We start from the raw sequence: 26497 nt of genomic DNA on the forward strand, positions 1-26497 counted from the left end.
CGTAACAAAACAAATATCAGAAAGAATTCATAAAAATTGCATTGGCAGTAGCCAAAAAGGCTATCACAGTTACTTGGAAATCGGATTCATACTTAACTATGGGCCGTTGGAATAATGAAATTTTTAGCTGCATTCCACTTGAAAAAATTACTTATAATTTAAAAAATAAATATAACATATTTCTGAAAATCTGGCGCCCTTATTTACAAAAGATAGGATTAAATATATAGGTACTCTGAAGATAAAGTTATTGGTCATCTGGGGAAATAAATAAATAAATATTAAAGCTATTTTGAATTCCATGGAGCATGTGGGGATCTTCCGATATCCAGGCATTCTTTCTTTCTTTTTTTCTCTTTCTTTTTTTCCCTCTTCTTTTTTATATAGGGATATGTTAGGGGGGAGGGGGGAGGGTTGATATTATTCTATTCCACTCTGTATCCTATTTAAAAATTTAATTTAAAATTTTTTAAAAAAGACATGTTACAGAAGAATTTTGGGTAGTAGTCCATCACCTGAAGCTTAAATAGGAGTTGGATGATACAACAAGGCGATGATCCGAAACACACGAGTAAATCAACAACTGAATAGTTTAAAAAGAAGAAAATTGGGAATGGCCAAGTCAGAGTCCGGACCTTAATCCAATTCAGATGCTGTGGTGTGACATGAGGAGGACTATTCATGCAAGGTATCCCAGAAATATTGATGAACTGGAACAGTTATGTATGGAGGAATGGGTTAAGATTCCTCCTCACCGTTGTTCAAGCCTGATCAGCAGCTACAGGAAATATTTGGTGGAGGTTATTGCTGCTGAAGGAGGTTCTACCACTTATTAAATACAAGGGTTCACATGCTTTTTCCAGCCAGGACTGTGAATGATTAAACAATAAAGACATGAAAAATACATTTGTTAGTGTGTTATTAGGGTAGTCAGGTTGTGTTTGTCTATTATTATGATTTAGATGAAGATCAGTCCACATTTTAAGAGTAATGAATACAGAAAACCAGGTAATTGCAAATGGTTCAAAACTTTTTCTTGCAATTGTATGTCACCATGTACATCCCTGAGGTTCAACATCTTGTGGGCAAACTCAGCAAACCTATGGAATAGTAACTATAACCAGATCAATGAAAGATCAACCAGAGTGCAGAGGACAACAAACTGTGCAAATGCAAGTATTAATGAATAGCAATAAATAGCAAGAACATGAGATGAAGAGACCTTGGAAGTGAGTTCATAGGTTTTAAGAACATTTCAGTGATGGGCCAAGTGATTTGAGTGTAGTTATTCCCTCTTTTTTTCAAGAGCCTGATAGTTGAGAGGTAATAACTGTTCTTAAACCTTGTGGTGCGAGTCCTGAAGTGTACCTTCTACCTGATGGCAGCAGCGAGAAGAGAGTATGACTTGGGTAGTGGAGATCTCTTCGGCGTTTCAATAGTTGGGAGGGCTTAACCTGTGATGTACTGGGCCAAGTCCACCACTTTTTGTAAGATTTTCTGTTCAAGTGCTTCGGTGTTCCCGAACCAGGATGTGATGCAGGCAGTCAATACATTCTCCAGCACACATCTATAGAAGCTTGTCAAAGTTCTAGATGTCATGCCGAATCTCTGCAGACTCCTAAGAAAATAGAGGTGCTGCCAGGCTTTCTTCGCAATTACACTTGCCTGCTGAGTCCAGGACAGGACAAGTAGATTGGCCGATTAGCTTTTTCTTATTGTCATGTTGTTTGACTTTACAGCACTTTAGCTGACAATCCTGCTAAGACTGACAGAATTCCTCCTTTTTTTAAGGAAGGAGTGTTAATATGGTAGTGAGGAGGGAGAAATCTTGAATCGAGGTTCTCTGTCCAATGGAATAGAATAATGTGTGCATCATTTGGGTGTGGTTTGTGCTTTGTTTATCATTATCATCTATTTTTAATTTTAGGCAGATTTCATTTTCTAATTCTTCAGTCCACAGATGTTTGTGACCAAATCCTACGAGTGATTGCTCGGTCCACACGTTTGGAGGAGCTGGTGCTGGAAAACGGAGGATTGCGAACGTAAGTACCATTTGGTTAGTCATTGATTCAAAAGTATGTAAGCTCTAGGAAAAAGATTAAATAATCTTTTAAGATTTATAAAACCATTAAATGGAGTTTAAGCTATGTATCATAAAAGCTTCAGAATAATGCTTTTCATGTGTGAACACTCATAATCTGTTCAGTGTTCTTATTTGGATTGGTGCAGTATACATTAGTTGCCCTAAAGAGTTTACTGCAGTCCTAGAACATACATGCCTGCAATACATGCCTGTCTGCCCATAATGTTGTACCAACCTTTTAACCTACTCTGAAGATCAAACTACCCTTTCCTCCTACATTGGCCTCTTTTTTTTTTTAAATCACCAATGCTCCTGTCTAAATGTTCCTTCGATGTCCCTAATGTATCTGTCTCTACCAGTACCCCGGCAGGCCATTCCTTGCACCCACCACTCTCAGTATTGGAACGCAGCATCACTGAAGTACGTTAGGAGATTTGCTGTTTCACGGCAACAGTACAGTGCAATACGTTAGGAGAAAACTAAATGACACTAAGAGATATATAAAATCTTAAATTAAAAAGTAGTGTAAAAAGAGAAAAAATAGTGAGTTTGTGTACACAGGTTCATTGTCCTTTCAGAAATCTCATGGCAGAGGGAAGAAGCCATTCCTAAAACACTGAGTGTGTGTCTTCAGAACCCCGGGCCACCTCTTTGGTGGTAGTAATAAGAAGAGAGGATGTCCTGAGTGATGGGGGTCCTTAATGATGGATGCTGCCTTTTTGAGGCATCACCTTTTGGAGATGCTGGGGAGGCTAGTGCCCATGATGGAGCTGTCTGAGTTTACAACCATTGGCAGCTTTTTTCAATCTTGAGCAGTGGTCCCTCCAGACCAGACAGTGATGGAACCAGCAGGAATGCTCTCCATGATCCAGCTGCAGAAACTTGCCAGGGCCTTTGGTGACATACCAGGTTACCTGGAACTCCTAAAGAAATAAAGCTGCTGGTATGCTGCCTTTGTAATTCCATCAGTATGTTGGGCCCAGAAACAACTTCAGAGATGTTGGCACCCAGGAACTTGAACTGCTGATCCTTCGATGAGGACTGGTCTGTATTCCATGACTTGCCCTTCTTGAAGTCCACATTCAGTTCCTTGTTCTTACTGACGTTGAATGCAAGGTCGTTGTCGATCTTAACCAACTGATCTATCTCACTCCTATACGCCTCCTCGTCACCATCTAAAATTCTGTCAAAAGCAGTTGCAACATTGACAAATTTATAGACGTTATTTGAGCTGTCCTAACCACACAGTCATGAGTGTAGAGAGAATAGAGTAGCAGGCTAAATACACATTCTTAAGGTGGGCCAGTGTTGGTTGTTAATGAGGAAGAGATGTTATTTCCAATCCACACTGACTGTGGTTTTCTGAGAGGAAGTCGAGGATCCATTTGGTCCAAAGGCCCGGGTTTTGAAGCTTGTTGATTAGTACTGAGGGTATGATGATGTTGTAATCAATCAACAGCAGCCTGACATGGGTATTACTGTTGTCCAGATGATCTAAGTGTAAAAAATCTCTGACATCCTTGGACTTTTAGGTGCAACACCGAGTCATGTCATCCGCAGAGATTCTCTGATGACACAGCAATAGTTGGGTGTATAAAGAGAGGACAGGAGGATGAATACAGGGACTTGGTGGAGGACTTTGTCAAATGGTGCAAGCTGAATCATCTGCAGCTCAACATTAGTAAGACAAAGGAGATGGTGATGGACGAAGACTAAGCCTGCACTGCTCCCTGTTACTATTGGTGGTGAGGATGTGGATGTGGGAAGGACCTATAAGTACCTGGGGATGCACCTGGATGACAGACTCGAGTGGATCACCAATACAGAGGCTGTAAAAGAAGGGCCAGAGTCTCCTCTAATTCCTGTAGAGACTGAGGTCTTTTGGAGTACACAGGCCTCTCCTTCACATGTTCTACCAGTCTGTTGTTGCCAGCACAATCTTCTGTGCGGTGATGGGCTGGGGCAATGGCATCAACACAGGTGATGCCAACAGGATCAATAAACTGATTAGAAGGGCATATATATAGAAGTCAAACTGGACACATTGGATGCTGTGGTTGAACAAAGGACCCTATGGAAAATCCTGGCAATTCTGGACAACTTTTCTCACCCTCTGCATGCCACCTTTGCTGAACAGAGAAGCTCTTCAGTAATAGTCTAAGGCAAATGCACTGCTCCAAAGAGTTCTATATGAGATCTAATACTTATTTCTGTGCACTTGTAATGCTACTGTGACACTGTAATTTCCTTTGGGATCCATAAAGTATCTATCTATACCCCAATCACCTTAAAATTATGACCCCTCATATTAGCCAAGATCTCTCTGTACTCCACACTGTTAAGAATCCTGACAATTAGCCCTCTATTCTGCCTTCAAATTCAATCACTACACACTTACCCGGTTTAACCTCTGTCTGCCACGTCTCAGCCCAGCTTTGCATCTTGTCCATGGCTTGTTGTAACCAACGATAACCTTCCACACTGTCAGTAGTTCCCCCAACCTTCATGACATGTGCAAACACTTCCACTTCCACATCCAGGGTATTTATGAAGTTCACAAAGAGGAGGGGTCCCAGATCCCTGCAAACACCACTGGTCACCAACCTACAGGCAGAACGTGCTCCATCTACAGCTATCCTCTGCCTTCTCAGGGTAAGCCAATTCTGAATCCACACATGGACAAAACAAATAGATATCAGTAGATGGATGGTTCAATGTCAGTAGCAGGTTCGATCTCAGGACTTCCTGCCAACGGTAACTTTAGTTTTGTTTAAAATGCACATATTATATGCAAAGAGATAAATCACTGTATGTGAAACCCAGCCGATTTTGCACTATTTATGTGCATTGGTGTATATGCTATACTTTCTTAATTCCTGTTACACTGCTGGTGTTTAGGAGAGCAACGAAGGTTTCTTTCATTGTTTTTTCTGCAACAATTTTTTTTAAGCAGTCAAAGTTGTTATCCCTGAGCTGAACCCCTTAACCTGGAGGACCAGTGGACCGCTCTTAGTCTGGCCTTCACCCTTTGACCTGTTTGGCATGGGAGACCCAAGCAAGAGCCAAAGCACAAGACCCTGACTCCAGCCAACTTAGTTCTCCGGGTCATTGAGGCACGCAAGCCTCCAAACCCTAGGACATGGTTGCACTCCTTTTGGAGCATATATACTCCCTCGATTTTGCATCCCTCAATTTGGACGAAATAAAATAGCTCAGAATTATATACAATATTGCACATAAGATATTCAAAGTCTCTTTACAGGAACCCAGAACAAGAATAAAATGAGCTGTGGATAACTTTACAGATTATTGTCAGAAGGAGTATGGAAGCAGTGTGTGGATGGGATTAAGCAGTAAGGTTTGGGTGTAATACATATTTAGAGACTGATCCATGGCTCATGCTCCTTAATTATGTTGTACCTGCTTGGGAATTAACGTTCAAGTGCATCCCTTGATAGAGTTTTTAATCATTTTTTCTCCTAGGGATTTTGCACAGAAGTTGGCTAGTGCTCTCGCTCACAATCCCAACTCAGGACTTCACACAATCAATCTTGCCAATAATCAGCTGGAGGACAGAGGTATGTGAACTGCCATCCATATAATTAGCCTACAGATTTTTATTAACTTTGCTTCTACATGCAACTGAGTTGCATCTGTTGAGTAGCTAAGCAAGATCACACACCTGTTGAACTAAGCTGCTAGCATCAGATTTCCTCTAGTCTCTGCACGTTTTTCATTATGCAGTCAATGAGTTCATAAAAATTGTATGTATTTTTTACAATTGTTAATGGTGGCCTTTGACTGAATACTCACATGGTTCAGTCACCTCCGGTGAAAACTGTAAAGCTGTTTCTTACAAAAAGCTGCTATTTGCGATGCACAACTGCACCAAGACTTCCTCCAAAATAGTTTGCACTCTGCCTCACTGTGCATCAGTTGATGTGAAGTTCCTGTATTCACATAAACTCATCACAGAAAGGACACAACAGGGATAGGGCTCTCCTTGTCCTTATCTACCACCCTACAAGCTTCCGTATGCAGTACATCAGTCTGGTAACTGCCATCATCTCCTATGGGATCTGATTGTTAAGTGCATCTTTCCCTCTTTCCGCCATCTCCCACTTTCAGTAGGGATTACTCTCTATGGAACTCCTTTGTCCTCTCATCCCTCCTTACTGCTCTCCCTCCTGGTACTTATCATTGCAAACATCCTTCCTCACCATCATTCAGAGCCCCAAACAGTTCTTTCAGGTGTGGCGAAACTTCACCTGCGATTCTCTCAGGGTCAGCTATTGTATCTGGTGCTCCCAGTGGGGCCTCTACATAGGTAAGACCCTGTGCATATTGGAGAACCAATCTGTTGAGCACCTTCGCTCTGTCCGCTGCAAAAGACGGGATCTTCTATTTCAATTCAACTTCCTACTCCCATTCTGATATTTCTGTCCATGGTCTCCTCTACTGCTGTGATGAGGCCACACTGAGGTTGGTGTCACACCTCCTTGTATTCTGTCTGGGTAGCCTCCAACCTGATGCTCAAGGTCTGTGTCAACTGCAGCCGAGACAAAGCCACTCGAGGTGGAGGAGCAACACCTTATTTTCTGTCTGGGTAGTCTCCAACCTGATGGCAAGAATATTGATTTCTCCTTCCCAGTAAAATAATTCCCACCCCTTCCTCTAGTCCTTACTCTGACCTTTCACCTCTTCTCACCTACCTGGGTCCCCTTTCTCCTGTGGTTCACTCTGCTCTCCTGTCAGATTCTCTCCTCTCCCGCCCTCTACCCACCTGGCTTCACTTTTAACTATCCTCCTACCTCTCCCCCACCCTTTTATTCTGGCATCTTCCCCCTTCTCAGTCCTGAAGAATGGCCTCAGTCCAAAACACCGAATGTTTATTCATTTCCATCAATGTTGCCTGACCTGCTGAGTTCCTCTAGTGTTTTGTGTGTGTTTCCTTGGATTTCCAGATCTGTAGACTTTCTCATGTTTATGATCTGTAGAATTTCTTGTGTTTAAGTCCCCCATTTTAGTCAGGGTGTCCTCTGAAATGACGTCATTTAACTGCTTAGCACTGAAAATCAACTGCTACAGACGTGAGTGTGTTCCAACAAATTTTACTTAGTTTGATTAAAAACATTTTAGATTTGTATTCTTTTCTGAGTTCAAATTATTTTTTCTGTAGCTGAAATGACCCTGAAATTTCCCATTCTCATTTGATTTTCTTTTTAATAGCAAGATTATTTTAAATCGATGTTCTAAACCTGTGCATCTGGAAAGCTGCAGTTTTGGGATAATTGGGGACTGCTTTTGGGAGTTCTTGCAAACTCTTTGGGAGGGAAATCACTTTATGAAGCCCAGAAATACAAACAAGCACTTAACAGCAAGTTGACTTTTGCCCCATTGAAAGCATTCTGTATTTTTTAATGCAACAAACACACAATATGTGAATGAACAAAGCTGGTGATGTTCAAAATCTGAAATAAAAACCGAAATGCTCGAATCACTCAGCAGGTCAGGCAGCATTGTGGAAAGAGAAACAGAGGTAATTGTTCAATTCTGATATGTTAAGTGTTACTCTTTCCATGGTTGTTGTCTAATTTGCTGAGCATTTGCAGCATTTTCTGTTTCCATATGCACAAAAACACATTGGACTTGTCACATCTCAAAATGATTCGGAATAACCAGTCAGTGAAATGGATACAGCAGCAAATTGGGTCAAGGCAAATTCCAAGTATAGATTTAAAGGCTTATTCCAAGAATTGGCTGTGCCTCTAATCAACTATTCTGGTACGTTACAACACTGACATCCACTCAACATTCTGAAAATTATCCAAGTACATTCTGTCCAAATAAATTTAGTACAAATCCATACTGGCTAATTACTGTACAGTCACTCTCCCTCAATGCTCGGCAAAATGACAGAAGGTTCTGTTTACAGTGCCATTAAGATGAACTTGTTTTCCATTTACTGAACTCCAATATACCTTGGTCAATGACCTTCCTTCCATTTAATGTTCACTGATTATACAGTGCTCAATTCAATTAGCAGTATTTATTGCTGATAACAAAATAGAATAACCAGTGTCAGGAGCCCTACTATCATCATCCTGACAGACACCATTGACCAAAGCCTTCACTGGACCAGCTGTCTTCCACAACTCTCTGGGGCAGATAATTCCAGATACTAACTACCCTCTGCGAGAAGAAATTTCTATGTACATTGTCGCTTCATCCCCTTATTCAAGTCCCTCCTGTTAATGAAAACACCAAAAGGAGTTGGAGTTGGCTACTGGACAGCTCAAACCTGTCTTGCCATTCAGTATGATATTCATTCATCTACACAGACCTCAACTCCTCTTCTGTGCCAGTTCACCATAACCCTCAAGTCTTCAATAGTTCAAATATTTATCAATGTCCGCTGTAAATGATCTGGTCTCCACTATATTTGGGCCAAAGAATTCCAGAGTTTAACACTTCTTTGAACAAATCTTGCCATCTGTCCTGTCAAACCCTCTTAAGATCATGATTACCCCTCATTCCTTTGAAAAAGGAATACAATCCTGACCTATTTCACCATGCTGGATAGGATTTAGCCTGCTAAACCTCCTTTGGATTGTCTCCACTGCTACTATATCCCTTCTTTAGTAAGGGGTCCAAAGCTGTGCACAGTACTCCAGGTGTGGCCTCATCAGCAACCTGTATAATTTTAACAAAACTTCCCAATTTTTAAACTCTTGCCCCTTCACAATAAAAGCCAGTGTAAGCTGCTGGCCGAACCGAGGGTTACACCATTTTTCCATTTGCCTCCTCATCTACATGCTGTAGTTGTCTGCTAACTTTTTGTAATCCCCATGCACGAAAGCTTAGATCCCTCTTTACTTTGCTCATATGTAGCTTCCTTCTCTATAGACAATCTTCCTTTTGATTACTTTAGTGAATTATATGTCTTCCCACTTGCCCGCTTTAAACTCCATTTGCCAAGTTTTCACCCAGTCGCTCAGTGGATCTATATCCCTTTGCAGAATCACAGCAACATTATCTCAACATGCCTGTCGTTAGTGTTACGTTCCCCAGTAACCGGGTGACTTACCAGCAAAGATAGAGAGGTCCGCTGAAGCCTGATGCTACTATTTTCAAACGTTTTATTTATAAAGGGGCACAAACATATGGTTAATACAAAACATTCAGATCATATACATCGTCAAACTCAATCTAAAGCACAGGTGTAGTAATAATCAATCAAAAATGAGCTCTATCGTTGTCTAGGGGATACTGAGTCCAATGGAATATTAGAGTCACTCAAAGTCTGCAGGCTTCCCCGTTTCGGGAACCGCTGGCATTTCACATGTTGGAGAGAGAGAAAAGGAACACTTGCCCATCGTCCTTGCGAAGCAAATCCCTGCTGTTAGTTAAAGCGGTTTTTCCTTTTGGGTCCAGCCACAGACTCCCAATCCAGAATCTAACGCATGTGGCTTCCTTCAGAATGGCTTCCCGCTCTGACGGGAAGCACTATCGTGTCTTCTTCGTGTGTCTCCTTGGTGCGTCTGAGGCCCCGCCTCGGCAGCCCACCTTTTATCTGGACTAGCAGGGTTGTAGATGTCCATCAGGTTGGGGGGCGAGGCAATCTTTCCCCCATCACCCATCTCACATTGCCCTGAGGGTTTGCACGTAGGCCAGTTCCTTATTCCACAAAGGTGTCTCCCAAGACAATGGCTATGTCCGAGGCTTTTGTCTTGTTGAGCGACCAGCCCACATTCCAAACCGTAAGGCTCTCTCTCTCTCTCTCTCTCTCTCTCTTGCGATTCTCACAAAGGAGGGGGCTGAGGTCATGACATTAGCAAATGTAGGTACTCTCCATTCTGCCCCTTCTCCTAGTTAGTAATATAAATCATAAATAATTGAAGGTCAGGAACTGCTCCCTGGGGCACTCTATTCATTATACTCTTCCAGACTGAAAAAAGACCCATTTTTTCCGACTTTTAACACACTTCCTTCAATATTATGAGCTTTCAACCTGTGCTGAAAACCTTTTAATGTTGCACTTTGTCAAATGCCTTTTGGAAATCCAGATGCACTTCTACAAATATCTTTATATCAACACCTATTGTTGCATTGTTGAAGCAAACTTGTTAAACATAATTTAGTTTTTTTTTATCAAACCAAGTTGAGTTGATTTGATTAATCTTGAATCTTCTTAAATGATTATCCACTTCTGCTTTAATTACTGACTCCAGTGTCTTACCAACAATAAATGTTACTCTAACTTGTCTCCTGATTTCTTACCTTTCATCTTCCACCCTTAGCTCATGGAGACACATTTGCTATTTCCTAATCTATAGAAGAATTGAAACTGAGTTTTTGAAATGATCACTGTAGCTATTTCATCTGCCTATTACGCTGCTGGCACCTGGGGCAGCTGTGAAGGTCCTCCATCCCTGTCTGTGTAGTAGCATTCTTTGTTGCTGTTTCTGTAACAGTAGTTTTTTTGACCAGTCAGGGCTGCTGGCCCTGAGCTGAACCCGGAGGACAGGTGCACCACTCTTAGTCTGGCCTCTCTCTACCCTTTGACCTGGCATGGGTGACCCTACCAATAGCCAAAGCATAGAGCCCTAACTCCAGTCAACATAATTCTCTGGGTCATTGAGGCATGCAAGCCTCCAAACCCTACATCGAGGTTGTCCTCCTCTTGGAGTTATATAGCCATTTAAAACTACAAAATCACAACAATGATGAAATAAGTTCCAGTTTCAAAGTTCAATACCATCTGCGACAAAGCAAACAGTGACTACCTCTTTGGTGCCCCATCCACCACCTGAAATAGTGATTCACTGCACCACCAGTGTGCTCTGGCTGCAGTCTGTACCATCTAGTCAGAGTTTGTTATCCTATACCAAAGTACATGTGTGTACATTTGCAATAAAAACTTAACTGCAGCAGCACCACAGGCACATGGCATCACATACATTAATAAGAAAAGCATAAATTGTACAAAGTTTCATAAGAAAGAACACAATGAGAAATTAAATAAACTAAGTCAATTAACCAAGATTAGGGTTGTGCAGGTTAGTTTAAAAGATTGAAGGACAGTGACTGTTCTTGAACATGGGACCTCAGCTTCTGTACCTCTTCCCTGATGGAATCTATGATAAGATGGTATGGCTCAGATGGTGGATTCTTCTCCAGGTGGAGCACCATCCTTACTTCGAAATAAATTGTGGCTTGGTTTAAATTCTGGAACTCTCTCTCCAGAAGCATTCTGAGAATTCCTTCTCCTGAAGAACAGCAGTGGTTCAATGATATTGTCCACACCTCTACCAGCAGATGCTGGCCTTTTTAACAATGCCTCCGCCCTGGAATGTAACAACCAAATTCCTTTTTGGACATATTGCTAGTATTTCTGTGTTGTATTTTATACCAGTATCAGTAATGGACTAGATACGGCTACATTTAGCACATTGTCCACCCACTTGCATTTACCTAGGCCACATGTGGAGGCTGAACAAACAGTTGGCAGCAGCTAGCACTCAGCTGAAGCTCTGTCTCCATGTTAACTGCAAGAAAAGCCTGTGCAGTCTCTAACCTGGCAGTATGACCACTGAATTCTCACAACCTCTGGTAACCACTCTCCCCTGTTCCTTTTCTCTTTTCTCTATCCACCTGGCCCCCACTGCCCTATCTCCCTCCCCCCCCCCCACTAATCACTATCTGCCCTTCACCCACACATTCATCCTCTCCAACTTCCTCCCATATCCATGGTCCTATCTGATTCCATCACCTTCAGCCTTCTGTCGCTTCCACCTATCACCTGCCAGCTTGTGACACCCTTTCCACCACCGCCATATCTGCCTATCACTACCTATCATCTGCCAGCTCTTGCTCCACCCTTTCACTGCACCATTTTATACTGGGTATCTCCCCTCTATCCTTCAATCCAGGTGAAGGGTCCTGACCCAAAACAGCAGCTCTTCACTTCCCTTCATAGATTATAGATTTTTGTCTGAACCATCATTTTGTGTGTTCCTCCAGATTCTAGCATTGGTAGTCTCTTGCGTCTCCATAACTTCAAGTAACATGGTTTAAATCAACTCTTGTGACTTATTCTCAGTAATGTAATATAAAAGTCATAAAGATTGACACTTGGCTATCTTAAAGTAAGTTCTACAAACTCCTTAAAATCAGGGTCTGACCTGAGCTTCAGTGTACGCAGGTTGTCAGCTCTATTCTTCTCCCTTTAGAACTCTGCCTCATAATATGCTTAAAAAAAAGGGTCCTGTCTCCTCTGCATCGATCACTCGTTGCATACTTGCATGGTAGCGCATTGCACTAAAGCATGTCCCACCTGGTAGTGTGTCATAATCCCTCAAATTCTGAGGATAACCCATCAATTATATGACAGTGTTCACTTTTTTGAACTGTCAAATCGTCTTTGATCTGCCCTGTCAGTAGGTGAGGACTCCTTTCTACATCTGAAACATTAAGTCTGGTGAGGTTGCCAGCTGTGTCCTTTATCTGTAAAGGGACTGTGTTCAGACGTTGTTCAGCTTGCATTCTAATTGGCTGCATAACCTGTAGCATTTAGGGAAACTTGCTTAGCATACAGAAAAAAATGCTGCTGTTTCTTTCCAAATGATTTATTTACTTCAGAATCTGACATCACTGACAGGGTTCATATTGATTGGCCATACCTTGAGAAGGAGGTACCTTTGGGCTGAGTACTAGGTTGATCATTTCAGAGGTTATCTTTTAAGAGCAAAGCCGCATATAACCTTGCTTTTCCGTTAGTCTCTGGGTCTCAACCCTGTGACAATTGGACTCTTAGCAGGGCTGCAGATTTTTATTTGGAAGTATCCAGGAGCAGTTTCTTGTTGCAGGTTTGCTTCCAGGGCATTGTAATCTGATGTGTACCTGGTCCTCAAAAAAACTAGGGAAATGTCAACTTCTCTGCTTGATAAAGGCTCCCGGACGTGAAACATTGAGTTTCTCCTTCCACAGATGCTGCTTGAATTGCTGAGTGTTTACTCCATTTTCTGTTATTCCAGCATCTTCTGTTTTTCTTTATTTTTATTTCTCCACTTCTTCAAGTCATCCCCACTCCCCCCCACCCCCACAAGCTGCAAGTCATACTCAACATCAAAATAAATCCAGGAACCTCCTTTCTGGTTTGTGCGAACATGATACTCAAATAGGTCTCTCGCATTAGAACTGCAGTAGCAAGAGGAGGGACTTAATGTTAGAAAAGGCTACTGTAGAAACATATGAAGGATATTTTTCTCACTTGGATCAAGAATTTGAATGTTTTGCAAAGTAAAAAGGAAGTACTCATAGAGCCAAGTACCCATTTATAGTCAGTGAATGTGAAAACAGGACTGAGAGGTAACTCAAAGGACTGTGTATAGAAACCACCCATGATTTATAGTCTGCCAACTCTTTTCTGAAAATTAATTTAAGTACAGTTTAAGGCACACTGAAATTTCACTGGTGGTAATCAGTTTGGGAGTATTTGTGTCAATCCATAATTTTTCAGAATCCATTTGAACTTGCATCATGTCCTCCATCCTCTCAGAGCTGAGTTGATGGGAAGGAGAATGGTGAAGTTAAACCTCCCAAACTTGCAGTTTGAGAAAGAAATGTGAGCAAATATAGAGAGACAAATTGGCAATTTTCTAGGTAAGAAGGTTCCGGAGTGTTTTGTCGGTAGGAAAGGGTCATAATTGACAGGTACTAGGGGTAGTGGAGGGAGGCACAATAGAAGTAACCGTGGCACATCGCCAACATTTGTATTCCTGCTCAGATAATCCATTTTTGCTGGTTTTGGTTGAACAATAAACCAGGACACTGGGAGCTCCCCAGCCACTTGTTATGAGATCTCAGTGGCATGGCTGTCAGTTTATTGCTGCTTCTGATGAGTGGTACCACTCACAGCAGTGGTGCCATCTATTTCAATGCTGCCTGCATTCATCAATAGCAATTACATGACCAAATGTGTAAAGTGAGCTTGAACCCACAACTTGTCACTCAAAAGAAATGAAGATTTTTTTCTAAGTATTTTGCCCTCTCCAAGTTCACAGACAATTCTGTTGTGAAAATGTTTATTTTTCTAAATGAATACTTGAAAATATCATTGTTGTAAAGACACTGAATTGATTTTCATTATGTGTAATATGCTTCATAATGGATTTTTTCTTATTTTAAATCTATGTCTCAGTCTAGAATGTTATGTTGGCATGAATTAACTGCCTAACTGCTTTCAGCATTGAATTATTAACAAGAAATGTGGTATGATTCGAATCGGATGGTACTTCATATCCAAAAACAATGTGCTCTTGCTATAGTTGGAGTTGTGTGACTTTTGGAGATATGTATTTGGTTCAGTGTTCAATAAAGATTTAATAATCGGATTTGTTTTGTAGGTATGTCTTCCTTGAGCAGCCAATTTGCCAAAATTCCAAAGGGACTGAAACATTTAAACATGTCGAAAACCTCCTTGTCACCTAAAGGTACTGATAAAAATATTATTTGCTTCTTCAGTAGAGGGTGTGAGAGGATAATTATGAAATGCATCTAACTTAACTTAAACAGGGAGAGAGCAGAGATTTGAAGCCAGCAGTCAGTTAATTGCATCAATTGCACACCACCAAATAATGTCAAAATCTAGTACATTGAGGCTCTTTGTGTTTGAGCAGCTTTTTTTTAGAACAACACAAAACTAAACCCTTCTTTGTCCTTTGAGGTCCTGTCGTTTCCATTATTTTCAATGTTGCCCATATTTCTTTTCAAATGTACTATAATATCTGCCTCAATTGCTGATATTTGGTATAATAACAACTCCATAAACTTCTTTTCCTCTCTATTCTTTTTTCCCTGAAGGCGTTCTGTAAAACCTCTGCCTCTTGATGTTCTCTTAATATTCTTTCTATGCTGCCAATAAAAGTTAATTTACTTTATCAGCTGCAAATTAATACTATGGCCTTGTACTTGGTGCTTACAACTTTGTACATATTTTAATTTGCCTTGTATTCTGTGTCCTATTTACAAACTTTAAATGCTAGAAGCATTTTTGTGATTTTTACCTGTTCATACTTCTATTAATATGTGCGTCTCCACCCATCAATATTTATCCCTCAGTTGATATTTCCAATAAAGAGTTTTACTTGGACGTTGGATCGTATAACATACTTCTTGTTCACAACACAATTAATTTCCTTGAAAAATAGTGCAATGAAAAATCACGAACAAGAGGAAAATCTGCAGATGCCAGAAATCCAAGCAACACACACAAAATACTGGAGGAACTCAGCAGGCCAGGCAGCATCTAGGGAAATAAGTACAGTTGGCATGTCAGGCTGAGACCCTTTTCTCCATAGTTGTTGCCTGACCTGCTGAGTTCCACCATCATTTTGTGTGTGTTGTAGTGAAAAATTATATACTTGCTGCAAATTGCACATCCATTTCCATTAAATCTCTCTCCCCTGTAAGCTTCCCTTTCTTTGTGACCTTGTTCAGTAGTAAATCACGCGTGAGCCTTGTATGCTGACCTTCCCATAGATAGCCCCTTGATCAAAATATTTGCTGACTCATTAATCACCAACTAATCCCTTGCTTGAGCTGTAATATCCAGGAAATGATCTGGTCATCATCAGATTGCTGTTTGTCAGAGTTTGCTGTTAGCAAATTGGGCCAAAGTGATCCAATTCCTTTCAAGTGTTGGTGAACATTCCTGAAAGAGATCTGATAGCAGATATAAAAATGTAGTCTTTTCTATTGAATTGTCATAAGTCTATGCCACCATATTTTCAACATGTATTCCCATTCCATGCCTTTCTCCTCAAGTTAAATGTGTCAAATTTAATTATAATAGGCAAATATCATCTACACCACAACCTGTTAACAGGTCCTGTTTCTTCTCAATCTCTGCTTTTGAACTTTATCCAAATAAAGGAACAGAAACTGATGTAACAATTCCATTGTGCAAACTCTGGTAATTCTATTTAAATGATTACTTTGCAGTTATTTCTCTTGTTCTGTTTTTTTTTACTGAGATATTCATGGCTTTTATGCAAAAAAACAGCTTTGCATGAGATCATTCCCAAATTTCAAGTGCATTTTGGACGTAGGTGATACTGATGAGACCTAACTGATTTTCCTAATGTGTTGAGAAGTTGGTGAGCCTTGTCGAGCTACTGATTTTAATGTACTCACAATACAATTACTCAGGGAGCTTGGATCATTTTGGACCGCAGACGCAACAGAAATGGATGCATATCAAACCAACATAATGTGCTACCTGGTAGAGAACTTGCAGAGTGTGGTGCTCCCATGAAGTTATATCTCGTATTTCTCACAGACTGGGTCTGCAAGATGTTAGAATCATACAGCACGAAAACAAATACAGTGGTCCAACTCATCCACGCCAACCAAGACTCCCATTTGATAGTGAAGTATATTTGCAATGCACTAATAAGCTATGCCATGCTTTTGTTAGACAGTGAATTGGGTATTAAACCAGCTATAAAGGCACCATCCACATTAACTTCTTTGTCATAGGTGAGGGGAGTCTTTATCTAATACACATTGTACATTTCAAAATATCCAGAATCAGTAACAGTACTTCTGAAATGTAAACATCATTGTATGTTGTAGGCAGAGCTGTTGTATTTTGCCTTCCATTCCCTGTCATCCTTACTCCAGCTTGTCCAACTCCATACCAAGTTCCTCTCAGCTGTCGTCTACTTGGACTTGCAGTTTCCCCATGTTAGAGTTTTCAAGCTTCCATGTTTGTTTGAATTTCTTCATGACTTTACCCTTTCCTCCTCCCACAAATTTCCAACATGTTTGTTTAAATTCCTTCATGGCTTTACTTTATCAACAGCACAAACTCTTACCGTGTCCACTCGTTCTCCCCATTTCAGCTGATGATGTTGAATGCTGCCCTCAGATATGAACTGATCTCCTCCTCTATCTTGCTTAAAACATATCGTTTCAACCAAGACTTTTGTCTTGCGCTTTGCCTATCTTTATTTTGTTTATACATCAGTTAATTGCCCAGAGTAGCTTTTCTTCAGTGAAGCTGCTGTAGCCTGCAGTTTCCAGGCACTCCCACACTTTTGCTTCCAAACACTGGTGTAGTATCCATTGTCTTTAGCACATGGACATCTTTTAACTCATGCCTTACTCCCTGCATTCATCCCACATCACTAACAAATACCTCCACTTTTCCTTTTAAGAGTCACTTTATTAACTCCTCATTGTAAACACCTCTTTGACATGGGCATCTATTGTCATCCATTCCACCGAGAGTTTTCTATATTAAAGATGGTGCCTAAGTACATAAGGTGTTGTTCAAAGATGTACTGTCTGCATTTGAGTTGGAAGCGATATCCAAGTTGGGTTAGAAGGAAAAACACGTGTGCAGTCTTAATCCAAAATGGTCCACAAGGTCTGTCTGAGTGAGCCTGAACCAGTGAATTCTTGTTTATTACTCCTGTCAACCTAAAGTTTCACAGAAAACAAATTAAGTCTGAAGTGGATTTGAATTAAGAAATCTGATCAGATATGAGCTTATATAAACAGATATCAGAAAAGTAGATCAGTTGTGCAGCAAGCCATTGTGTGTCTGGTGGCTGTGACATGAATACCCAATAAAGTTCATGTTGAAGCTGAGAGAAAGCTATTGTACCAAAATGCAAGTTGACTATATTGTTCAGTATATTTGAAGAAGTCACACTATCATAAGTAGTCCCAGATTCAAATACATAATTTTAAAAAAATTATGGCCATTTTATGACCTAATCTATTCCAGATAGTATTTTAAAGGTTAGCTTTATTTGTCACATGTTCATCAAAACCTATCATGAATTGTGTTTGCATCAGTGAGCAACACAGCCCAAAGATATATTGGGGGCAGCCTGCAAGTGTCACCATGCTTCCAACACAGCACAACCTTGCTAACCCAAACCCATACATCTTTTCAAACGTGGAAGGAAACCAGAGCAACCTATGTGGTCATACAAATTCCTCACAGACAGCAGCAGGAATTGAACCCCTATCTTCCGATTGCTGGCGCTGCAAAGCATTAACCTAACCATTATACTAGGAATGATTTTTTTTACTTTTCTGGCTATTTATATTTATCGGAGTGCTAACTTCATAAATAAAAAATAAAGATGAATAAAAATAGAATTTGCTAGCACTATGTAACTAGTAGCAGTGTAATCTTGGTTATATATGGTTTTTAAAAGCAGTGGGATGCAGGAAAATGTTAATGTAATCCAAATCTTATAATCAAAGTAGATTGACTTTATAAGTTCCAGTCACAATTACAAATCCTCTCCTGCCCATACCCACCCCCCACTGTTTCCACGTTGAATATATTGAGATTTTCTTTGCAATGTGTATTAACAATTCTTTTTAAAAAATCTGAGGTTGACACTACATTTAACAATAAAGCTCATCTCCAACATTTATTACCTTCTCTCAGTATGCCAGAAGGACCAATACCATTAAGGACCACCATTATAATTATAATACAAAACTATGTTCTACCGTGACATGATTAATCAGCAATGCATGTCCTATCAAAGATTACATTTTAAAAGCTGGGATGTATTTTCAGCCATATTGCTTAAAATAGAGTAATTGCTTATATCTCTGCCACATTAGAATATAAATATTTTAGAACTGTTTTCATCAGATGCACGTGTACTGCTTGGTTTGTGTTCTTGGCTGACAGACCAATTCTGTAATTTTCTGAGAGCAAGTAACTAAATGAGCCAAAGATTTATAGATCACAATGTGATCTAACAAACTGCATTTAAAGTGGATGTACTATGCCATTTCACTTGGCTAATGAATAATGGAAACGGCTATTGTGTCAAGAAAGATGAGATTAGCAAACAGTTTGGAATATCTGTGATATTAAACATGACATTGAGCAGGGGTTTGGGATGCAGGTGGGGGTGGGGTGAGTGTTGATGGCAAAGCACTGAACTGATGCTAATGCCTGTGGCAGACCAGAAAACGTCTCGTGCCACCACCGATAATAGATTTACATGGAAATTCATAATGTATATTTTTATGAAAGATTCTACATCAAAAATTGCTATTTTCTTCTGTAACATTAATTTGATCATTTATTAGGCTAGGTGTAAGGGTGCTGTCATTAGAATTTAGCACTTAAAGGCTATATGCTTAAATGTCTAATCAGTAAGTGGTTGGGCACATTCACAGATTACATTAGAAAGCATTTTTTTGTAAAATCATGAATGTTTAAAGAAAAGGGAGTTGTGTGGTTGGGGTAGATTGTGTGGAAACATCAAGATTAAGGATTAAGTACTTGTTATCAAGTGCTTTATATTGTTATAAGCAGATCATTTCTTTTATACATCAAACTAAAAGATGAGTAGCACATACAAATGTTGGAGGAACTCAGCAGGTCAGGCAGCATGGAAAGGAATAAACAGTCGATGTTTCAGGCTGAGACCCTTCATTAGGACTGGAAAGGAAGGGGGAAGAAGCCAGAATAACAAGTTTCAGGGAGGGATGGAGTGCGAGCTAGCAGGTGGAGCCGGGTGGGTGGGCGGGCGAGGAGGGGATGAGGTGAGAAGCTGGGAGGTGATTGGTGGAAAAGGTGAAGGGCTGAAGAAGGAGGAATCTGATAGGAAAGAAGTGGACCATGGGAGAAAGGGAAGGAGGAAGGGCACCGGGGAAGGTGATAGGCAGGAGAAGAGGAAAGAGGGGAGCCAGAGTGGGAAATGGAAGAGAGAAGGGGGAGGAGGTAAACAGTACTGGAAGTTTGAGAAATTGATGTTTATGCCATCAGTTTAGAGGCTATCCAGATGGCATATGAGGTGTTGCTCCTCCATATGATCCCTGAGCATCACCTCATCATGACTGTAGGGGAGGCCATGAACCGACATGTCAGAAGGGGAGCGGGGATTGGAATTAAAATGATTGGCCCCCGGGAAATCCTGCTTGTTGCAGATGGAGCGAAGGTGTTCAATAAAGCTGTCCCTCAATCTGTCATTTCTCACCAAGTGTATCAGGAGCACCGGATACAGTAGACAACGCCAAACGATTCGCAGGGAAGAGTTGCCTTACTGTTTGGGGACCCTGAATGGAGGTGACTGGGCAGGTGTGGCACTTCTTCCACTTCCGGGATAAGAGCCTGGAAGGAGATTAGTGAGGAGGGATGAATGGTCAAGGGAATCACAGAGAGAGCGATCCCTGCAGAAAGTGGAGAGTGTGGGGGAGGTAAAGACGTGTTCGGTGATGTGATCCCGTTGAAGGTGATGGAAGTTGCGGGGAATGATATGCTGCATGCAGCGGCTCATGGGATGAACTCTATCCTTGTTAAGATGTCAAGAAGGCAGGGTGAGGGCAGATGCTTGGGGAAAAGGGAGGAGCTGTGGGTGAGGGCAGCCCCAATGGTGGAAGAAAAGAAACACTGTTCTTTGAAGGAGGATGACATCTCTGATGTTCAGGAAAGGAAAGATTTATCCTATGAAGAGATGCAATGGAGGTGAAGCAACTGAGGAAAGGGAAAGGAGTGGTATTTTTGCAAGTGGTAGTGTGGGAAGAAATGAAGAAAGCTTTGAGAGTCATTAGGTTTATAAAAGTTACCTGTAGACTGTCGATTTCTCTAACTTCTGTAATTATTCCCATTCCCCTTCCCTCTTCTTTCATTCAGCATCCAGGCTCCCCTCTTACCTCTTCTTCTCTTTTGCCTATCATCTTCCCAGGTGCTCCTTCTCCTTCCCTTTCTCCCAACTTCTGTCACCTTCAACAGGATCCTATCACCAATCACATCGTTGCCTTCCCTCCAAGCTGCACTTTCCACTGGGATCAGTCTCTCTCTGTGATTTCCCCTCCTGGCACTTAGCACAGGAAGTGGTACACCTGCACCTTCACCCCCTCCCTTACCTCCATTCAGGGCCGCAAACTGTCCTTCCAAGTCAGGCAACACTTCACCTGCAAGTCTGTTGGAGTTGTTTACTGTAGCCTCCACATGGGTGAGTCCTGATGTAGATTGGGGGACGACCTTATCGAGCACCTTCGCTCCATCTTCAGATAGCAGGATTTCCCAGGGGCCAACCATTTTAACTCTAATCTCCAATCCCATTCTGACATGTTGGTCCATGGCCTCCTCTACTGCCATCTTGGGTTGGAGAAGCAACTGCTCAAATTTTGTCTGGGTAGCCTTCAACCAGACGGCATGAACATCTATCTCTCTAACATCTGCTTATTTAACCCCCTCCCCTTTCCCTCTTCTTTCATTCTCCACTCCAGTTCTCCTCTTACCTCTTCTATTCTCCTTACCTGCCTATCATCTGCCCCTGGTGCCCTGCCTCCTTCCCTTTTTCCCACGGTACACTATCCTCTTCTATCAGTTTCCTCCTTCTTCAGCTCTTAGCTTTTCCACCAGTCACCTCCCAGCTTTTCACTTCATTCTGTTCCCCTTCCCTACCCACCTGTCTTCACCTATCACGTGCCAGTTTGTACTCCTCTCCTCCTTATTCTGGCTTCTTCCCCCTTCCTTTCCAATCCCGATGAAGGGTCTCAGCCCGGAATGTCAATTGTTCATTCCTTTCTGTAGATGCTATCTGGTCTGCTGAGGTCCTCCAGCATTTTGTATTCTATGCTCTGGATTTCCAGCATCTGCAGAATCTCTGGTGTTTCAACGAAAAGATTATCTGCCTTTAACCATATAAAAGATAGAGTGGGGAAAGTAGTTTGGTACGAGAGGACATAATTTTAAGATCATTGGAAGAAAGTGTAAGGGGATGTCAGAGGTAAGTTTTTTCATACGGGGAGCGGTAAGTGTTTGGTGGTAGAGGTGTGTAAATTCGGGAGATTTCTCAGACTGAGATAAGCACATAGAGGAAATAAAAATGGAAGACTATACAGGAGGGAAGCGTTGGATTGATGTTGGAATAGGTTAAAAGGTCAGCATAACACTGTGAGCCTGAGGTGCTTTACTATTTTATTTTCAATGTACTTCTGTATGCACAAAGAAAATGTGAACAACTGTTTATTCTGTACACTCTGCACAATTACAGGGGTGAACAGCCTTGCCCAATCACTGAGTGCCAACCAACAAATTTCTAACTCTCTCACACACCTTGACCTCTCAGGGAACTTCCTCCGAGGAGATGACCTATCGGTAGGTTGGACTTTAATTCCTTCTTCATTCTTGTGGTGTGGGTATTGTTGCCAGGCACAGAATTCATGTCCCATCCATTGTCCTGGAAGGATTGTTGCCCTCCTGGACCATTACAATCCATTGAACGCCTGCGCTCTTGCTGGATGGGGAATGTCAGGATTTGACCTATTGACGAAGAACGGACAAGTCATGACGGTGTGCCACTTGGAAGGAGCTTGAATGGTGGTATTTTGCTGCAGCCATATCTCCTTTATCGTTTGGTGGGTGTTGTTCTCAGGCTCAGTGCAGATGTCTTGCTGACTGATTCCCATGTAATTTTTTCATGATTTTTTTTCTTCACTGGTATGTTGTTTTAATACCAACATCAGCTATGAATGTCCATGTATGATGGAATTAGACCAGAATAGCAAGGAGTTGGAATAAAAGAGTGTTTAAATTTGCAATGTTATGACTCACCTGGATGAGTATCAAGAGGTTATTTGACCCGAGGATGAAAATCAAATTTAAATATTCCTGACAATTGTAAAATCAGGAGCGGTGGCATGAAAAATAGGCAGAAATAGGGTGTGGGTATCAATTTTCATCCAGGATAATGCAGAGGCTTCAAAGACTAAATCTTTTGAGTGGAGTTATAGATCAGAAAAAGATTTTTAATGCTGTATTAGAGGATTTAGAAAGATTGCCTTAATTCTGGTACAAAATATGCCCTGACCCAACTTTTGTGGGCAGCAATGAATAGGCTGTGTTGGTTGTGTTTCATGCTTGGGCTAGCCCACAGACTTTTATGTGTGTGCATCTCTGCTTGCAGGGACTGGAGTGGCAAATCACCTCAGCATTCTTTACAGGGGAATTGTTGCCTGTATAAATGGGGCTTGCAAAGGTGTGCAGTCTTTTAGGTGTTTACACACACACACACACACACACACACACACACACACACACACACACACACACACACACACACACACACACACACACACACACACACACACACACACACACACACACACACCACACACACACACTCACACACACTCTCTCTCTCCCCTCTCCCCCCTCTCTCCCCCCCTCTCTCCCCCCCTCTCTCCCCCCCTCTCTCCCCCCCTCTCTCCCCCCCTCTCTCCCCCCCTCTCTCCCCCCCTCTCTCCCCCCCCTCTCTCCCCCCCCCTCTCTCCCCCCTCTCTCTCCCCCCTCTCTCTCCCCCCTCTCTCTCCCCCCTCTCTCTCCCCCCTCTCTCTCCCCCCTCTCTCTCCCCCCTCTCTCTCCCCCCCTCTCTCTCCCCCCTCTCTCTCCCCCTCTCTCTCCCCCTCTCTCTCCCCCTCTCTCTCCCCCTCTCTCTCCCCCTCTCTCTCCCCCTCTCTCTCCCCCCTCTCTCTCCCCCTCTCTCTCCCCCCTCTCTCTCCCCCCTCTCTCTCCCCCCTCTCTCTCCCCCCTCTCTCTCCCCCTCTCTCTCCCCCCTCTCTCTCCCCCCTCTCTCTCCCCCCTCTCCCCCCTCTCTCTCCCCCCTCTCTCCCCCCTCTCTCTCCCCCTCTCTCTCCCCCCTCTCTCTCCCCCCTCTCTCTCCCCCCTCTCTCTCCCCCCTCTCTCTCCCCCCTCTCTCTCTCCCCTCTCTCTCTCCCCTCTCTCCCCCCCTCTCTCTCTCCCCCCTCTCCCTCTCCCCTTTATTGAGACAAGTTTAAATTTACATTTTTTATAATCTTCAATAAACACATTCAGGGCAGTACGCTTAACTCTTCATGCAAGGATTTGTTAATTGTGGCATTGTTATTGGTGCAGGTTAGAGGGAGAAGTGGATAAAGTCACCCTGAGGATAATAACAGGCAGACTGGGGTGTTTAAAGAATCGATGATGGGACTGGATTTGTTGGTATCAATCCATGTTCAATATCATTTTGCCTTGTAGACTTTCAACATCACAAAACTCATAGGCTCAATCTTACTCGACCCCATGCCTCACCTTTACCCCTTTCTGATCCCCGTGGACGTAGTGACTTTTTGTGGTCCCATAAGATGTTCTTGTGCTCCATACCTAGATAATCTATTGAGCTTTGGGCTGCTTCTAGTCACCTCAAATAATCACACTTAAAAACATTTGAAATAGATTTAAATAACTCAAAACATGAGTTATTTTTTCTAATTAACTGTTAATTAAAGTATTATTAATAAATGAGAAAGAGGCTCCCTGCACTTAGCTTCCGAATACAGGTCAGTGCCATTCAGATGAACAGGATCACGTTACATTTGCTGACTGGAGTTCAGAAACATGAAGGGGATCTCTTTGAAACCCACTGGATCCTGAAAGGCCCAGATCAAGTGGATGTACGCAGGTGTTCACACAGTAGGGGAGCTTGAAGTCGTAGGCTCACAATAAGGGGCCATCCCTTTAGAACTGTGATGTGGAATTTCTTCATCCTAAGCATGGTAAATCGGTGATTTTATTTTTGCCACAGAGGGCTACAGAAGCCAAGTAATTTGAGGCAGAGATAGATAGATTCTTGGTTGGTAAGAGGATTAAGTGTTATGGGGAGATGACGGAAGAATGAAGCTGTAAAAAAAAACAACCATGCTTGGCAGAGCAAACTTGCTGGTCCAGATGTACGAATTCTGCTCCTATCTCTTGTGGTGTACATGAGTTGGCCCTGGCTGGTATAAAGCTGAGAGACCAAATATAAAATAAACTACCCGGCAGGTAGCTTTCTCCTATTTTCCCCGCTGAGCATGGAAGAGTCAGTAGTCTGTTAATCAACCAAGAGCTTATCTGCAATCATCTTCCAAGTTGTTGCCAAAACATAATTAGATCTTGCCTCCATTGAAAGACTTGTCAGATAGTTCTGCAGTAGGCATTGAATTAATTATTGATCAGCATTTCAAATTATTAAGAAACATTAATAATTTCCTGTCAATATTAATGAATAGAACTATTTAAAAAATTTGTTGCTCCCATTGACTGATTAACATGCAAATTGTTGTAAATTGGTTATTTCTTCAAAACTTAGCAAAAGTCACGTTCACAAGAGAAACTATGGGAGACATGTTTATGTAAAAAGTGATTTAGCTAGTTTTTCATGAGCAGTCAATGGAGGCTGTTAGTGCTGTGCAAAACCTGGTAGGTGCTATTTGTGATACCTTATTGTTGTATATATAGGTATGAACATTTATAATGCGGATAGAAGTGTTTGCAGTGAGGGGGAAGGTTAACAACTTGGCATTTGCCACAACTTCACCCAGTGAAAATGTTTTGGAACTTGGGCTCAGATACGAATGGCACAAGAAGGGTGAAGGGACATGGTCAGAAATGCAAGAGCAAGAACCTTTTCTGCAAAACAATACTATTTTGTGTATTTTGCAACAGCATTTAAACAAAAACCTGAATTCCAAACCCGATTCAGGTATTTACATAGCAGTACCTGCGACATTCTGAGTTCACTCTGGGTTCTCTGTCCATGGGATGGACTCAATTAGGTATATCTGTCCATCGATGGTACTGGATCTCTTGCAGACCATTCACTTACATAGCAGGTGAGGTCTGCTTCAGGGCAGCATAACTGGGCAATTTGACCAGTTCCGTGGTCAGACAATTAAATTAACTTTCTATCTGCCCCTTGCCTCATTGCTGGTCTCCTTCAAACCCCACCTCAGAATTAGAATCATGGTATAGCATGGTAAAAGACACTTTGGCCCAAATGGTTCAATCCAACCAAGATTCTCATCTAAGTTGGTTCCATTTGGTCCTTAATTCCCCTGAATCTTTCCTATCCATGTACCTGTCCAGGTATTATCATCTTGGAATTCTGGCTCATTGTGACTTGCCAAGCAAACCCATACTACCACCACCCACCCTGCTCATGGCCTTAAAGACTAGCAGCAGACTGTGGGTAACTCAACCATCTTTCTCTCTGCCCCAGTCCATCCCCATTTCCAAAATCGTGTCAAAAGCAGGAATGCACCGCTACTCTGTCTGCTCTTTCTTGCTTAGATGACTAATCTTCCCTACTGTTGGAGCTTTGGGAAGTGCGAGGAAATTGGTTTTATAATGGGGGAATTTAATTTTGTCATCATCCAAAAGGCTCAGGAATATTAATATCAATTAATTCTCAAAGTACAGTACATTCAAGCCAATTATTTAGAACAGTAAATTTTCTAATTTATAGAGTGCTAACTGTAGTTATTTTAAAAGGAAAAAGAAACTGAAAATAATTTAAATATCTGTGTAGCAAGAAACAGTGAACGTACAAGTATAATCAGATTCCACTAAAAAAT

The 26497-nt window shown here is 41.8% G+C and overlaps 1 protein-coding gene across 7 annotated transcripts in view; it reads left to right on the plus strand.

Moving 5' to 3' along the window:
• LOC140713623 (F-actin-uncapping protein LRRC16A-like) overlaps window positions 1–26497 on the plus strand; it is a 328263-nt gene that overhangs the window by 142704 nt on the left and 159062 nt on the right. For all 7 annotated transcript variants that reach the window (XM_073023966.1, XM_073023968.1, XM_073023970.1 and 4 more), the window contains 4 exons: window positions 1954–2042; window positions 5567–5661; window positions 14491–14577; window positions 22135–22238. In XM_073023966.1, coding sequence (XP_072880067.1) covers window positions 1954–2042; window positions 5567–5661; window positions 14491–14577; window positions 22135–22238 — 375 coding nt within the window. The remainder of the gene's footprint in view (window positions 1–1953; window positions 2043–5566; window positions 5662–14490; window positions 14578–22134; window positions 22239–26497) is intronic.

The sequence above is a fragment of the Hemitrygon akajei genome, chromosome 20 (genome assembly GCF_048418815.1).
Source record: "Hemitrygon akajei chromosome 20, sHemAka1.3, whole genome shotgun sequence".
NCBI classification, from domain to species: domain Eukaryota; kingdom Metazoa; phylum Chordata; class Chondrichthyes; order Myliobatiformes; family Dasyatidae; genus Hemitrygon; species Hemitrygon akajei.